The sequence below is a fragment of the Salmo salar genome, chromosome ssa04 (genome assembly GCF_905237065.1).
Source record: "Salmo salar chromosome ssa04, Ssal_v3.1, whole genome shotgun sequence".
NCBI lineage: Eukaryota > Metazoa > Chordata > Actinopteri > Salmoniformes > Salmonidae > Salmo > Salmo salar.
Genome location: NC_059445.1, coordinates 52,602,944 through 52,619,927, shown reverse-complemented (window position 1 = coordinate 52,619,927; position 16,984 = coordinate 52,602,944). Strand labels below are relative to the sequence as shown.

Genomic DNA, 16,984 nt, shown 5'->3' with positions numbered 1-16,984 from the left:
TCTTGTACTGACGTTGAAAATATGTCTTGTACTGACGTTGAAAGTATGTCTTGTACTGACGTTGAAAATATGTCTTGTACTGACGTTGAAAATATGTCTTGTACTGATGTTGAAAATATGTCTTGTAAGGACATAGGTATTTAGGTATAAAATAGGTATTTTTTTTTATACCTTTCCGGATTTAAACTGCTATACATTCTCAATGAAGTAAGCATTATATCCCAATAATAATTTGTCATGCCTCTTAATAAGAAAGAGGAGCTAACTGACGATTGCAACATAATATTTAGTATTGTTCTCATCTGTCACTTACACTTATGTTAGCTTTTTCAAAAGCTTTTAAACTGATAGCAATAACATTGAAAGTAGTCCATTATACAGAATAAACCAACAGACCACTTCAACTACAATAACATTGAGTAACGGTTACAGATGTATTGTTTCTTGCTATGACTGTGATACAGTACATTGTTGTTTATCTATCGTAGTTGAATGTATTGACTGTAATTCACTCTGGATAAGAGCGTTTGCTGAATGACCAAAATGTAAATGTAAAAACAAACACTTGCAACGCATGCTGGGTATTATTTTAATAAACTCCGCCCCAAAACAAGTACAAATTTGGCAGGTGTGGACCAGATCCAAATCTGAATGAATCACAGACGCCTAGGCTATGTTTCACAAGATTGAACATCCCATTACAGTACAGCACACTTTAGTACAGTGAGCACAGTAGAGCACAGTAGAACACGGAAGAGTACAGTATGGTACGGTACAGGACAGTTTTATTCAGTAAAGTAGAGTACAGTACATTACAGTTTAATTCAGTACAGTAGAGTACATTAGAGTAAATTAGGGTACAATACAGTACACTATATTTTACTTTTCTTTACTTGATTGTACTGTAGTGTGCTGTACTGTATTGTACTCTACTGTACTATACTCTACTTGCCTTTACTGTACTGTAATGTACTGTACTCTGCAGTGCTCTACTGTACTGTGCTGTCCAAACTTGTGAAACATTTATATCTATGATTGGTTCAGATTTATAGACCAATTATATAGTTTATGTTTGGGCTAAATCAAGGCCGGTCTGGACCAAATCTGAACGTCTATGTTTGGGCCAAATACAGACCGGTCTGGGGACATTGAAACCAAGGCCAGTCTGGAAAAGACAAACAAACAAAAGACGGAGGACCAAAACAAAGAAGTGGCCTGACGTCACATGCTTAGTGGGTTTCCCTCACAACATAATCTGGTGTAATAGATAGTATAATTTATATTTACCTAGTACTACATTTTTATTTTATTAGGCAAGTCAGTTAAGAACAAATTCCTATTTTCAATGACAGCCTAGGAACAGTGGGTTAACTGCCTGTTCAGGGGCAGGGGCAGAACAGATTTGTACCTTGTCAGCTCAGGGATGTGAACTTGCAACCTTTCGGTTACTAGTCCAACGCTCTAACCACTAGGCTACCCTGCCGCCCCATGATAGATGGGGAGAGGGGATGGGAATTTGGAGTAGGCAGGTGGGTGTTTGGAAGGGCAAAGTGGGATACGTTTCAGGAGCTGAGTGAGCAGGTGATGGCTTGGGTGGATAGGAGTGGGGATGTGGATATTATGAATAACTGGGTGAGAAACACTTTAGTGGGGGCAGCTACTGAGGCTATACCTAAGAGTTCAGGGAGGAGGAGGAGGAGGAGGAGGAAAGCAGTCCCATGGTGGACGGAGGAGTGTGGGGAAATGGTGAAGAGTAGGAACAGGGCATTTAGAGTACTGAAAAAGATGCATAACTTCCAACATCTGATTCAGTATTACCAGGCCCAGGCCCTGGTGTGGAGAACTATCCGTCAGGCAAAGAGGTCATGTTGGCGTCGGTTCTGTGACACCATTGGAAGGACGACACCTGTGGGAGAAGTGTGGGGGATGATTAAAAGGATGAGTGGGGTCAGAAGGGAGTGGGATTATCCAGTGTTGACGAGTGGGGAGGATATGGCTGTAACAGATGAAGAGAAGGCAGAGATGATGGCCAAAATGTTTTTGCCTAGCTCAGCAAATGTATCAGAGGAGGGGCAGAGGGGGAGAGAGAGGAGCAACCTGGAGTGCTGGATAGGAGGGAGGGTGTAAATGAATTCCCATCTTTTTACCCCTTTTTTCCCCAGTTTCATGGTATCCAATTGGTAGTTACAGTCTTGTCTCATCGCTGCAACTCCCGTACAGACTCGGAAGAGGCGAAGGCCGAGAGCCGTGCATCCTCTGAAACACAACCCAAGCAAGCCGCACTGCTTCTTGACACAATGCCCACTTAACCCGGAAGCCAGCCGCACCAATGTGTCAGAGGAAACACCATACACCTGGCGACTGTGTCAGCATGCACTGCGCTCAGCCCGCCACAGGAGTCGCTAGTGCGCGATGACCTAACCCAGATGACGCTGGGCCAATTGTGCGCCGCCCCATGGGTCTTCCGGTCACGGCCGGCTGCAACAGAGCCTGGACTGAAACCCAGAATCTCTAGTGGCACAGCTAGCACTGCGATGCAATGCCTTAGACCACTTCACCACTCGGGAGGCCCATGTGGCCCATCTAAGTGATGAGGCCCTGGATAAGCTATTGGTGTTGTACACAGAGTGTGGGAGGAGGGGAAACTACCAGGCAGCTGGAAGGAGGCAGTAGTGTTACCAAAGCTATCGGCCAATAGCTTTAACATCACATGTATGTAAGATTATGTAACGGATGATTACGGATAGGCTACCTTACTTCCTGGAGAGCAGGGGGCTAGTATCGCCACGTCAGAGTGGGCTCAGGAAGGGGATGGGAACTATGGACCCAGTGCTCTGCTTAAAAGCAGAGGTCAGGAAGGCTCAGATGAACAAGGAGACTGTTGTAGCTGTCTTTTTTGATGTGGAGAAGCCGTATGATATGATGTGGAAGGAGGGAATGTTAATCAAGCTTGATATTATGGGGGTAGGAGGAAGAACGTACAACTGGATAAAGGATTTCCTGTTTAGAAGGTCTATCCAGGTGGGGGTAGAGAAGTCTCTATCAGGCAGCTACCTGGTGGATAACGATACACCGCAGAGGCGTGTGATTAGTCCTCTGTTGTTCTCAATCATGATCAATGATGTTTACTCTCAGGTACGGACGGATATTGGGAGGTCGTTATGTGCAGATGATGGGGCCTAATGGAAGAGTGAAAGAAATGTGCCATACATATTCAGGAAGGTACAGGAAGCAATTGAGCGGTGGGCGGTGGGCATTAATGTGGGGATTCAGGTTCTCTGTAGAGAAAACTCAGATAGTGTTCTTTACCAAGAGAAAGGTGAGAGATGAGGTATACTTGAGGTTATATGGGAGAAACTTGGAAAGGGTGGGGGCCTTCAGGTTCCTTGGAGTGTGCTTTGACACTAGGCTGACCTGGCAGAACACATCGAGAGAGTGGTGAGAAAGTGTAAGAAGGTGCAAAATGTGATGCACTGTCTAACAGGGAAGGAGTGGGGGCTGGGCGTTCCTCATTGAGAACCATGTATGTTGTATTGATCCAATCTGTAATCAGTGGTGTAAAGTACTTAAGTAAAAATAATTTCAAGTACTACTTAAGCAGTTTTGGGGGGTATCTGTATTTTACTTTACTATTTATATTTTTGACAACTTTTACTTGTACTTCACTACATTCTTTTAGAAAATAATGTACTTTTTACTCCATACATTTTCCCTTACAACCAAAAGTACTCATTATATTTTGAATGGCTAGCAGGACAAGAAAATGGTCCAATTCACGCACTTATTAAGAGAACATCCCTGGTCATCTCTATTGCCTCTGATCTGGCGGACTCACTAAACACAAATGCTTCATTTGTAAATTATGCCTGTGTTGGAGTGTGCCCCTAGTTATCTGTAAATAAAAAATCAAGAAAATGGTGCCATCTGGTTTGTTTAATAGAGGGAATTTGAAATGATTTATACCTTTACTTTTACTTTCAATACATACAGTTGAAGTCAGAAGTTAACATACACCTTAGCCAAATACATTTAAACTTAGTTTTTCAGAATTCCTGACATTTAATCCTAGTACAAATTCCCTGTCTTAGGTCAGTTAGGATCACCACTTTATTTTAAGAATGTGAAATGTCATAATAATAGTAGAGAGAATGATTTATTTCAGCTTGTATTTCTTTCATCACATTCCCAGTGGGTCAGAAGTTTACATACACTCTATTAGTATTTGGTAGCATTGCCTTCAAATTGTTTAACTTGGGTAAAATGTTTCAGGTAGCCTTTCACAAGCTTCCCACAATAAGTTGGGTGAATTTTGGCCCATTCCTCCTGACAGAGCTGATGTAACTGAGTCAGGTTTGTAGGCCTCCTTGCTCGCACACACTTTTTCAGTTCTGCCCACAAATTTTCAATAGGATTGAGGTCAGAGCTTTGTGATGGCCACTCCAATACATTGACTTTGTTGTCCTTAAGCCATTTTGCCACAACTTTGGAAGTATGCTTGGGGTCATTGTCCGTTTGGAAGACCCATTTGCGACCAAGCTTTAACTTCCTGACTGATGTCTTGAGATGTTGCTTCAATATATCCACATAATTTTTCCTCTTCATGATGCCATCTATTTTGTGAAATGCAACAGTCCCTCCTTCAGTAAAGCACCACCACAACATGATGCTTCCCCCCCGTGCTTCACAGTTGGGATGGTGTTCTTCGGCTTGCAAGCCTCCTCCTTTTTCCTCCAAACATAACGATGGTCATTATGGCCAAACAGTTCTATTTTTGTTTCATCAGACCAGAGGAAAGTACGATATTTGTCCCCATGTGCAGTTGCAAACCGTAGTCTGGCTTTTTTATGGTGGTTTTGGAGCAGTGGCTTCTTCCTTGCTGAGCAGCCTTTCAGGTTAACTGTGGACTCGTTTAACTGTGGATATAGATACTTTTGTACCTGCTTCCTCCAGCATCTTCACAAGGTCCTTTGCTGTTGTTTTGGGATTGATTTGCACTTTTCGCACCAAAGTACGTTCATCTCTAGGAGACAGAATGCATCTCCTTCCTGAGCGGTATGACGGCTGCGTGGTCCCATGGTGTTTATAGTTGCGTACTATTGTTTGTACAGACGAACGTGGTACCTTCAGGCGTTTGGATATTGCTCCCAAGCTATGAACCAGACTTGTGGAGGTCTACAATTTTCTTCTGAGGTCTTGGTTGATTTCTTTTGATTTTCCCATGATGTCAAGCAAAGAGGCACTGCGTTTGAAGGAAGGCCTTGAAATACATCCACAGGTACACCTCCAATTGACTCAGATGATGAAGTAGATGTCCTAACCGACTTTCCAAAACTATAGTTTGTTAACAAGAAAATTGTGGAGTGGATGAAAAACGAGTTTTAATGACTCCAACCTAAATGTATGTAAACTTCTGACTTCAACAGTAAGTATATTTTAGCAATTACATTTACTTTTGATATTTCTACTGAAATAGTATTTTACTGGGTGACTTTCACTTTAACTTGAGTAATTTTCTATTAAGGTATCTTTACTTTTACTCAAGTATGATAATTGGGTACTTTTTCCATCACTGTCTGTAATAGACTATGGCAATATAGTGTATGGTTCGGCAGCTCGGACCTCATTGAAAAGGCTAGATGTCATACAGGGGCAAGGACTCAGAATATGTAGTGGGGTGTTTTGGATCTCCCCAGTGTCTGCACTACAGGTTGAGATGGGGGATTTGCCTTTGCAGATTATGATACACTAACTGGCAATTAATTTTTGGGTCAACCTACAGGGACACGGGGTGTCTCATCCTGCAAAAGGGATTTTACAGGCATGCTGGGAACATGAGCGAGAACAGAACACAAGCTTTGGTTGGGTGGGTAATACCCAGGCGAGGGAGATGAGACTGTTAGGAAGGGAGTTTAGTCCAACGGTAGCTATTCCTGTAAATCCACCATGGCTACTCCCACCTCCAGTAGTTGATCTAGAAGAGTTGGAGAGCCTACGGAAAGATAGGGAGGGTGTTGATCTGTCTGGTTTGTTTAATAGACGTCTGGATACTGTGTATCAGGATTTTGTGGCCATTTACACAGATCAAAAGATCCAATGGCAGGACGTACTGGGTCAGCATTTGTAATGCAGGAATGTGGTGTGGCAAGTTGATGTACTGACTAAACAAGCACTTAGTAGTGGAGATGTTGATGTTGTAGTTTCAATGAGCAAGGCAGAGGCAACAAGCTTAATATGGACAGTGATGGTGCAGAGATGGCAGGAGCAGTGGATTAGAGATACTAAGGGCAGGCATTTATTTCAAGTACAGAGGAAAGTCAGGGAGGGGAAGACGGCAGGAAGGGACAGAAGAGAGAAGGCTATTGTTACTAGATTAAGGGTGGGACACAGCCGGTTGAATAAGACTTTGAATGTGATAGGAAAGCATCCAACAGGAAAGTGTGATTATTGCCAGGAAACAGAGACAATGGAGCATGTATACAGTGTGGGCAATATGAGAGGGAAAGATATTGGCTGAGATCTAGTTTGAGGGAGAAGGGGATAAGGTAAATTAGTTTAAAGAGTATACTGAGTAGATTCAGTGGAGGCTGCTGAGGGGAGGACAACTCATAATAATGGCTGGAACGGAGCAAATGGAATGCCACTAATTCTGCTCCAGTCATTACCACGAGCCTGTTCTCCCCAATTAAGGTGCCACCAACCTCTTGTAGTTGTGATCTTTTTTTTAAGAGAAACGGGGCTGGCAGGTAGGATTTAGTTTCTCCCTGTCTCTGGCCCACACTCCAATACAGTAAGTGGCGGTAATGCACCATAACGTTAGATGCCAACTGCCGATAAACCCCACCGAAAAGAAGAAACTTCCGGTGCCTCAGTTCCTGTTTCGGCGCAAGTGCACTAGAAATGGAAAGCTCCGTAGCCGGATAACTTTTGTGATGTTTTAAAAAAAAAAAATTATTGAGTTAACCCAGTTGACGTCGAAGATATGAGATCCAAAATAAAATAACAGAGCACGACTTTTATTCACATTACAGGTAGGTGTCATTATATGGTTCTGCGCTTTGTTGAGGGTTTTCTAAATTATTTATAGAACTGTTAGCTAAGCTAGCCAGCTGGTTGTTTGTGTGAGTAACGCTAATGCTAACATGCGGCGCTGCCGGCAGGCTCAGGCCAACAGGTTCACAAAATTCCGTTGAGTTGACTGACATTTCAGATGACGGGGACTCACCTCTATTTTTTAAGTGTTAACTGGTGCTAGCGTAATAATCAGATAATAACTTGACATTGTGTCATCTCTGGGTGAAAATACTGAACGACATTGCTGTCACTCACGTTAACATTACACACAGTGGTGCGGGCGGGGAATGAAGCAACCAAAGCCAATTGCAATCCTTTAAAATTCGATTGACTTAAATTGCAGCCAATAGAAATTCCCAACATTTGCGGTGGCTCTTTCTTGAATCTTTGACAGGAAGGTATCCTTTCCGGCGCAATATTCTGTGACGCTGATTTTATGAGATCTCGGGGAGTAATTAAATCAGGTAGCACAATGTTATATGATGTACGAGTAGAACAATTTATTTATTTGTATCTCGGCGGCCTGTTGTTTTTAGCGGGGCTCGATCAGGTAGAAGCGGCTACCACCGAAATGGCCAACCTGAACTGGAAACCGTTCATCTACGGAGGGATGGCTTCGATTGTCGCAGAATTCGGTACGTGATGCACCAAAACCTGTTCAGACTAATTTATTTTAATCATGCATTTTTTTCATTATTCTATTCCCACACACATTTAAGACTCGTGTTTAGCTGCATTGAGAAGCACTCAGAGATTTGCAGCGGTCTTTCTTCTTGAGTGATGGCGATGGCCCTATATTATGGATGCTACATACAATTATTAATGATGGTACTCCATTGGAGTAGATCTACAGAGACGCAATTGTGTGCAACCCCAAGCAATTCTATATTTACTTGTGTAACCTCTTAGATAAACTATCATAAATTATATTTCACCTCCTTAGAAAAAAGCTAAACAATGCAACACCTACTTGCTGAAAGCAATCACATTGATTAGCATTGCATTCACTGCATTGTTAGTCCACCTCATTGCATTGAGATACTATTACCTGATCTTAGTTACTGAGGGGTCACTTTGTCATTTCATTTATATACTACCAGTGATCTCTGAACTAAACAATGTTGTCATGATGTTGTTGGTTGTTCTCCCCTCAGGTACGTTCCCCATAGACCTGACTAAGACACGGCTGCAGGTGCAGGGCCAGTCCCAGTACATGGAGGTGCGCTACCGGGGCATGTTCCACGCCCTGTTTAAGATCGGCAAGGAGGAGGGCATCAAGGCGCTGTACTCTGGGTGACCAAAAATAATATGGTTTACACATGTTAGCCTATACACTATGGGGGGGAAAAAACAACATATTACAGTATTTGATATGGTGTGCTATGGTAGAACATATTCCCTTTTGGGCAGGGATTATTTTTTTTTTACTGATAATAACCAATATGCAAAGATTTCCAGTAGTCTGGTTTTTCCGGTTCCTCCCCTGTGTGTAGGTGAAAATAAGCTACTTTACGTTTTTGGGTGAGTGAGTAAGTCTTTTGTCAATACATTTTAATATTTGTAGCTACTTTTTAAGTAAATACCTGCAGTCAACTTGTACAGTACTTAAGGACATAAAGCAAATCGCGATCTTCATTTTACCTGTCACATTATTTTACATTATGAAGCTTACCGTGGTTCCCCAGAACAGTTGAGCCAGTCACGTGTTTGTATGTGAATAGCATAACGTGAGAAAGCGAGAGCTGGTGAGTCCAGCTGTGTGTTGACGGGTCACGTTTTATATTGAAAGTTAATGTTTTTTTTCCGTTTTTTTTTTCTTCAGTAGCATGATCAGGAACGTGCAAATGTAGTTTTTCTTCACAGAAAATATATTAGTGTAACACATTCGGCAGAAAAGAGCATCATTTTCATCAGATGACAACAGAAGGGCAACGCTATTTGGCTGGCAGCCTCGTACGTAGGCCTAAATGAGCTTACAGTGAAAAAGCAATGTATGTTCTGCAGTAAACAATGCATGGCAATCATATTTCTAATGTTTATAATAGAAAGAATGTATCCAGCTACATTTCCTAATGCCCCCTTGTGTACTAAACTGGTAATACCGTATATCCCGGTATGAGAGAAGGACGGTATGACGATATGAAAATCTAGATACCACCCTACCAGTGAAACAGATGAGGAAGAAGAGATGCCAGAACTGTAATCTTCTGCATTTTATCAGAATTGATCATGTCAGTTCAGGTGACTAGGGAGAATTTTGCAAATTGTTCCCTTCCGTGACATGGCAAATGTTTTTACAGACAAAATAAAATATGTGATCCATTGATGGTATGCACAGGAGGACTACTGCAAGAGAGCCAAGAAACTCAGGTCAGCTTAACATCCTGGTCTTAGTGTGTCAACATCCAGGACACAATGTCCAGGTCTGGGTTCTCAGACAGGCTTAGAAGAGGCTTAGGTCAGGGAATAACGATTCTCTACACCCCATGGCAAAATGTGTAGAATTGCAGGAAAAACAAACATTGTCTTAGGCTAGGGCCAGCTCTGACTGCATGTGAGGGTATGGATGTGGGTAAGCAGACCTGCATCCCATGATGAGTTCTGATTTTTTTGTGACCCCCACCACTATTAAAGTTGCCCATCCCTGTCTTCAATCAAAGGTGCATAAGAGAAGCAACAACTGAAAAATGGTACAAGAGACTCCTACGCTGTGTATTATACTTGCAAATTTAACATTTGTTTTTGAAAAGTCATGCTTTGACGAATGTCTGTGGCTAAAGGGGTGCACTTTTCAACAAATGTTTAATTTGCAAGCATACACTGTGTCCAAGAGACGCATTTCTACCATTGTAGAACACGTAATTGAACAGAATATTTTTCTTCTTAGTTAGATCATTATCATATAAACCTGCTCCACTATCCATTAACCTCAAGCCACTTTAATAAACCTTCTCTCATTCTCAACTATTGACCTCTGAGCTACTGAAATGGAGCCTGGTCTTGTATGTGAGAGCGTGAATTTTTCCTTGGGCGGGAAACGCTCTTCTTGGCTGTGGTTTTGATCAGGGGACAGCCTTTGAAATACCTGTTTGTTTCTAGACTATCTTGAGAGCGGAGTGACCAATGTGATAACAGCAATAGTCGATAGCTGAATTTGCAAGAGAGTTGCAGGGAACCAAGCTTCCCAGGCAAAATACAAATGTCTGCCAACGTCTTGACAGTCCTGATGGCAAGGTAATGGGGTGTGAACATTAGGCAAAAAGTTCTTCACTTGTTCATAAAATTGACACTCCCCGAAATGACTCCTGTCTTTCTCTGTGCAGGATTTCCCCAGCTCTCCTGAGGCAAGCCTCCTACGGGACCATCAAGATCGGGACCTACAACACACTCAAGAGGTTATTTGTGACCCATCCGGAAGGTGGGTTTCAATGACTCCCCACTGCTTTCTATCTCACATCATATTCTCTGTTTGCTCTTTCATTTTTTTAAATGATTTTCTTTGCCCTAAACATCCATCTATGGTATGCCCCTGACAGCTGATTTAAGCAACAATGCATTGCATACATAGTGCTGTCATAGGCAATGGCATGGTTCTGTAATAAGGTACTCTCTTCTGTTTGCCTGGTGCCTTCTACAACTGTATAGACTTTTAGCATGTTGTATAAAAACTGGGCATAAATCTGGAAGCATCATCAGTGGTAAGAAGTCAATAGTAATGAGAGAATGACTGTGTGGGGTGGTGGTTGTGGATCACACATGAGGTTTGGTCGTATCTTGTGGCATCTACTTTTGCCCTCTGAATTATTTAACTTCAGTTGTTTACAATGTCAAGGATCTCCGACATGCACATGAAATCTGGCGACCCTTTTGTATGAGTACTGAACTGCATGTCCCAGCCAAATTCATGTGACGGACTGACCTTACCAACAGTCATACCAGGGCAGGACAATAAAGTCACCCTTTTACAGCCATGTGTGGGTGGGAGTTTGGAGGGAAGAGAGGGAAGAAGTTAGCTGGCCAACCTGAAAGGGTAGAGGGGACAGCAGTCAGTACTTGTGACTTCACCATACTGTTAATTTGCGTACACAAACAATCAACAGGGGGTTAAATAAAGCCTGTAATTTTGAAATGGACCATTGCGTTGCTTCTTCTGAAGATCAGTGTTTTTTGTTTTGTCTCTAGGCTTTCCAGTAGAGCTTACAGGCGTTTTCTCATACTGTCATCAGCAAAAATAACAGTTTGGGAAAACCTGTTAAATACCTGTCTGGACAACCTGCATTGACGCAGATGTCTGAAAACACAGACCGAGAGTGCCTAACTGCCGTCACTAATGCCCAATATAAACAGGAGACTGGGAGCCTCCATTGCAACAGGGAACAAATCTCATCAGTTGTCTATTAATAGGTTTGCATTACATTAACCGGCGCCAACATGTATTCCCATATCACAGGAAGCAATCTTTACTGAGAGACTGAGTATTTACTGCACAAACAATTACAGGATTATTTGAACCTTTGCAGTAGACAGAGAAACGGAACCAAATGAAGTTTGAGAAGAGATTACCTAGTTTGTAGAGGGGTTGACACACTGATATATCTGAGACTTAAGGATTGGGGTTAGTGGGGAGTGGGGCAGTGCTTCATTTGTAGATCGGGAGGTGCCGGAACAAAAAGTGAGCACGAGAGGGAGCTGCCCTGGGGAGAACTGCGTATAATTGCATTTGCGTATTGGCATAGAGCAGTAGAGTAAAGGCACTTCCATAAGTTTCACACATGGGTGTTTTTTGTTGTTGCCTACGGTCTGGGGAAAATGTGGCCTTTTTATAAACACACGTCATGTCAATCCTATGTCATGTTACATGACTGGACAATGTTTTTTTAATACCGCACAAATGATGGAAATGACAGGCTACTTAGACACTGACAAACTGAGATCAATAAAAACGAACTTGTCTTGAATCCATCAATAGCCTAGGCATGTGTAGAGACATTGTAGGCTACAATATGAGGAGGAAATTATAGTCCTAAAAATGCTTTCCATGCTCACCATCACTTGCCGGTGATGGCCAATGTGTTCGTGCCAAAAGCCTAAACCCTATCTCTGTTATACTACTTTGTAAAACACTATTTGGAAGTTGATCAGATATTTTGGTAGTCTACAGCAGACAGATTAGTCTTCTCTGTTCAGCAGGAGCCATTTGCTTTTCAACCTGTGTTATTCCGCAATTGTATTTTAAACACTTTTGGAAAGCCCTTATTTGTCTGCATGCTCTTCACTGTCAGATTTGCCGTGCGTTACTGATTAGGCTATGCCTTGTTATTAGGCTACACACAATCGACAGACGGCTAAGGAATATTTTTTAAAGAAGCTATTGGTCCTATGTGGCAAAATTATAGGGCTTCTCATTGTGTAGTAGGCTATTCTGAATGATTTAATTTCTTTCTGATAAGACAGCAGTAATTCTTTGAACACTCATTATAATTTTTACATGGCACGAGATGTACCGGATCCGGCCAAAAAAGTTCTGGAAAGAAACAGTCTAAAAGGAGAGGTGCCGGATCCTGTTCCGGCAGGATCCTGGTCAAATGAATCACTGGAATGGGGACTGCGTTATCTGTGATTGTGTTGTGAAGAGAAGACCTCTGCTGCTGTTGTGCTTCTTCACTCTGTATGCCTCACTCTGCCAGGTTGTGCTTCTTCACTCTGTATGCCTCACTCTGCCAGGTTGTGCTTCTTCACTCTGTATGCCTCACTCTGCCAGGTTGTGCTTCTTCACTCTGTATGCCTCACTCTGCCAGGTTGTGCTTCTTCACTCTGTATGCCTCACTCTGCCAGGTTGTGCTTCTTCACTCTGTATGCCTCACTCTGCCAGGTTGTGCTTCTTCACTCTGTATGCCTCACTCTGCCAGGTTGTGCGAATGTGTTTTGAATGCTTATTTTTGGTACAGGCTGTGGTTTGCCTGGTGTGGTGGTTGGGCGGGGGAATCCAGCGCCCGTTCTCCTGCCATAATGAACGGCACCAGGACCACACTAACTCTTGGTCACATTGATCAAGGTTTCACTGTAACTATTGATCTAAACTTAATCCATCATTTCTTTCCTACTCCTCTGTCTCACTTACTTCCACTGTAGATTTGTTTACCTGGTGACTTATAATGATAGTTGGGGTTAAGACAAGAAACAATTGTCAATCACTAATAAATAAATCATGGTCCCCATTCCATTTCAAACCGTGTGCTGTAAGAGGGGCAGGGTGCAATTTCACTGCCCCAATACAGTAGTGTAACAATATTACAGTAGTATGTTTGCAGTGGTGACAAATCCAAATTGCAAAGGGTTCTAGTTAGTAGTCATTCTTTGACTTATTATGCTGTAATGAATAGGTTAATGGCTCTCTGTAGGCTTTCTAATTCTCATGACTTTCTGTCGACTTGATTACTGCATGTTTGTCGAGCCTTTTAGATTTCATGTTCACCTCTAAATGATCATTTGAAAGTCTCTTGTTTAGAATTATAGCCACTTGTTTTACGTTGCACCTAGCTCTGTCTTTCTAGAATTTCTCTGTCTTTGTGTGTGTTTGATGTGGAGGAGTAACCGGCTGTCCGTTCTTTTCCCTGACAGATGAGACCATGGTGATCAATGTGTTCTGTGGAGTGGTGTCTGGAGTCCTGTCCTCCTCTCTGGCCAACCCCACTGATGTTGTCAAGGTGAAAAACGTGTAGATAGCTGAAAGATCTAGACATTGCAGATAGTAATGTCATGAATAGAACTGACGTGACTCCTTTTTGTGTCAGAGAGGCATGTTTGAGGCATCTCATAAATCTGAACGTCTCACAACGTTTTGCCCTGATTTTCTATGTTGTGTTCAGATCCGCATGCAGGCCCAGGGCAGTCTGTTACAAGGCAGCATGATGTCCAACTTCATAAACATCTACCAGACAGAGGGAACCCGTGGCCTGTGGCGGGTGAGTGGTGCCCTCTCGGTCACAAACTATCAAACAGTGGCTCTGATCTGTCATCACGATTTTTTTGTGTTTCTTATTTTCATGGAAGAGCTTTGTTGTTTTGTAAGATTGTGACCAGTGAGTTTATTTATTTTTGGCCATCTGAAAACAGTTGAGTGACTGGTACTCTCGGGTTGTTGTATTTATACTGTGGTCATCCTCAGGGCGTCATCCCTACAGCTCAGCGGGCAGCCATCGTAGTGGGAGTGGAGCTTCCTGTCTATGACATCACTAAGAAGCACCTCATCAAGTCTGGCACCATGGGAGACACCATACTCACACACTTTATGTGAGTTTAGACATCAATATTGTAAAATGCATATAAATATCATTTTTGTTATTCCTAATGTACTGGCATATTCTCTGAGAAAGATAATAGAAAACCTAACAGTGAGTGTGCATATTATACACCTGAACCTCTGGCTTCTCCCACATCTGTCTCTCTGCCTGCAGTTCCAGTTTTACGTGTGGTCTGGCGGGGGCGCTAGCCTCCAACCCAGTGGATGTGGTGCGGACGCGTATGATGAACCAGCGAGTGCTGTCTGGGAACCCCATGTATAAAGGCACGCTGGACGGATTGATGCAGACCTGGAAGAACGAAGGATTCTTTGCCCTCTACAAGGGCTTCTGGCCCAACTGGCTGCGTCTGGGGCCATGGAACATCATTGTATCCTTTCCATCACTGGAATCAAAGTTCAAACCCACTGTGTTGCCAGCACTATTATCCAAATAACTGAGTCATCTGAACTCTGTCTCTCTGCATTTACACATTCTATTAGGTCAGTTCAGTTTTGCATCAGGTCATATTGAGTATTTTAGACATCCGAGAACCATTCCTGGTAAAAGTAGGTGGACTTCAGCATTGCAGGACAAGTTGTCAGTTTGTTGTTGTGAGGTAATCTCCCTTTGGGAACTGGACCATGTTCTATCACCCTGTTGTTGCTCAGAGGTTCAGAGAGAACAGCAGAGTGCAACGGAGAGCTGTTGTCAGGTGTACAGGCACTCCTTTCTCCTTGGCTACCAGTAGAGGGTGCCAAATACTTACACTGAAGCAAAATATGCAAAGAGGAACCTTGTTATGTTTACAGTGATTTTGTATAATACCATACAAAACGTAAATTGTATTCAATTAAGTCTTATAAGTATTATGATTTTTGTATGGGCACAGACAATGTCATGATTATGCTTCAGGGCTTCTGCCATGTGTTGTCCTTAACTAGAGCTCTTTAGTTCTTCATCACGTTTGAGCAGCTGAAGAAACTCCCCTTATAGTTGAACAGGGAGTGGACACTCCGTCGGAACAGAGCGCGGGAAACACCCCAGCCCTTTGTCTTCGTTTCATTCACAATCCCTCCCTCGTCACACAATCTGTATGTGCATGCTCATCTAAGTTTTATTTGAACTTTTTAATAATATTTATAATTTTTTTTATAAAACTTTTAATGTATTATTATGTATTATTATTATTTTTTAAACACTTCCTCATACTCCTCAACCATCCTTGATGCCACTCCTGGCAGCTAAAGCTTAGGATTGTAGCTGAGGACGGAAGCCCGTTTGGACCATAAGGTATTAACTAGGTACGCTGACTGACAGCTTGCTACCATTTTAAAGTGAGCTTGTAGGAAAAGGAGGACTATCCTAGGCGGAACGGTAACTGGAGATCTACTTGAGCTTTTTTAGGGATGTGGAATAGGCCTCTGATTGTGTCTGACTAGTTTTGTAAACACATCTCTATACTGCATGGGATGTGCAAGAAAAGGACAATGGCTGTTAAATGTATAGGATTGGGGTTTTGCCTGTCTGATCTGACGTTTAAATAATGCCTTCAATGTTTTGGGCAGGGCTAGCTAGAAGAGGATGCGATGCATGGCAGGTTAACCGGGTTGTTATTGTCAGACAATTTATTCTCAATGACTTACCTGGGTAAGTAAAGGTTACAATAGGTGCTGTTTAGTCTGTTAGAGGAACTCAGGACAACAGTGACCCACATGACAAAATACTATACTATGGTTAAAATACATTGTAGTGTTTTTGCTGCCTTTACTGTAGTTTTGCTGATATTACTGTAATATTTAGTGCAGTGTTTTTGTGGTCTATAGTATAATGTAGTATTTACTATAGTATTTTACATTATACAAAAATATTCTATACTAAGTACTACAAATGATTATGGTATACTGCAGTGTAGTATCGTTTACTACAGAATTCTATAGTAAGTACTGCAGTATTCTATAGTAAACTAGTATTTTTTTTTTAATGTGGGGAGACTATATGTGTGGTTCGTAAGATGAGATGGGAATTTAGTCCAATGTTGAACCAAAGCCACTATTGGGTACCTGGAGAGTGACTTTGCTTTCTGTACATTTCACCACAACCCCTTTGTGTGAAGTAGAGGTGTCTGCTGTTGTCTGGAACACTAAACATGCACAGGAATGGAAACACTTTCTGGGACCTACCTGGTTGTCATGGTGATTTCCATGAAAGTATACTGAACAAAAATATTAACACAACATGCAACAATTTCAAAGATTTTGCTGAGGTACAGTTCATATACAGTTGAAGTTGGAAGTTTACATACACTTAGGTTGGAGTCATAAACTCGTTTTTCAATCATTCCACACATTTCTTGTTAACAAACTATAGTTTTGGCAAGTTGGTTAGGACATCTACTTTGTGCATGACACAAGTCATCTTTCCAACAATTGTTTACAGACAGATTATTTCCCTTATAACTCACTATCACAATTCCAGTGGGTCAGAGGTTTACATACACTAAGTTGACTGTGCCTTTAAACAGCTTGGAAAGTTCCAGAAAAAATGTCATGGCTTTAGAAGCTTCTGATAGGCTAATTGACATCATTTGAGTCAATTGGAGGTGTACCTGTGGATGTATTTCAAGGCCTACC

General features: G+C 42.1%; 1 protein-coding gene across 2 annotated transcripts; it reads left to right on the top strand.

Annotated features, from left to right (window-relative positions):
* The first annotated feature begins 6,850 nt into the window (after window positions 1-6,850).
* Window positions 6,851-16,338, top strand: LOC106603588 (brain mitochondrial carrier protein 1). Of its 2 annotated transcripts, XM_014197451.2 has the most exons (9): window positions 6,851-7,028; window positions 7,608-7,706; window positions 8,226-8,364; window positions 10,395-10,489; window positions 13,693-13,778; window positions 13,941-14,036; window positions 14,240-14,364; window positions 14,529-14,742; window positions 15,306-16,338. In XM_014197451.2, exons 2-9 carry the CDS (start codon window positions 7,643-7,645, stop codon window positions 15,345-15,347), a joined length of 861 nt encoding a protein of 286 aa, XP_014052926.1. In that variant the 5' UTR covers window positions 6,851-7,028; window positions 7,608-7,642; the 3' UTR covers window positions 15,348-16,338. The 2 variants fall into 2 exon arrangements, with proteins under 2 accessions (XP_014052926.1, XP_045573043.1); XM_045717087.1 differs by lacking the exon at window positions 7,608-7,706 and having other exon boundaries at window positions 6,863-7,028.
* The last annotated feature ends 646 nt before the right edge of the window (window positions 16,339-16,984 follow it).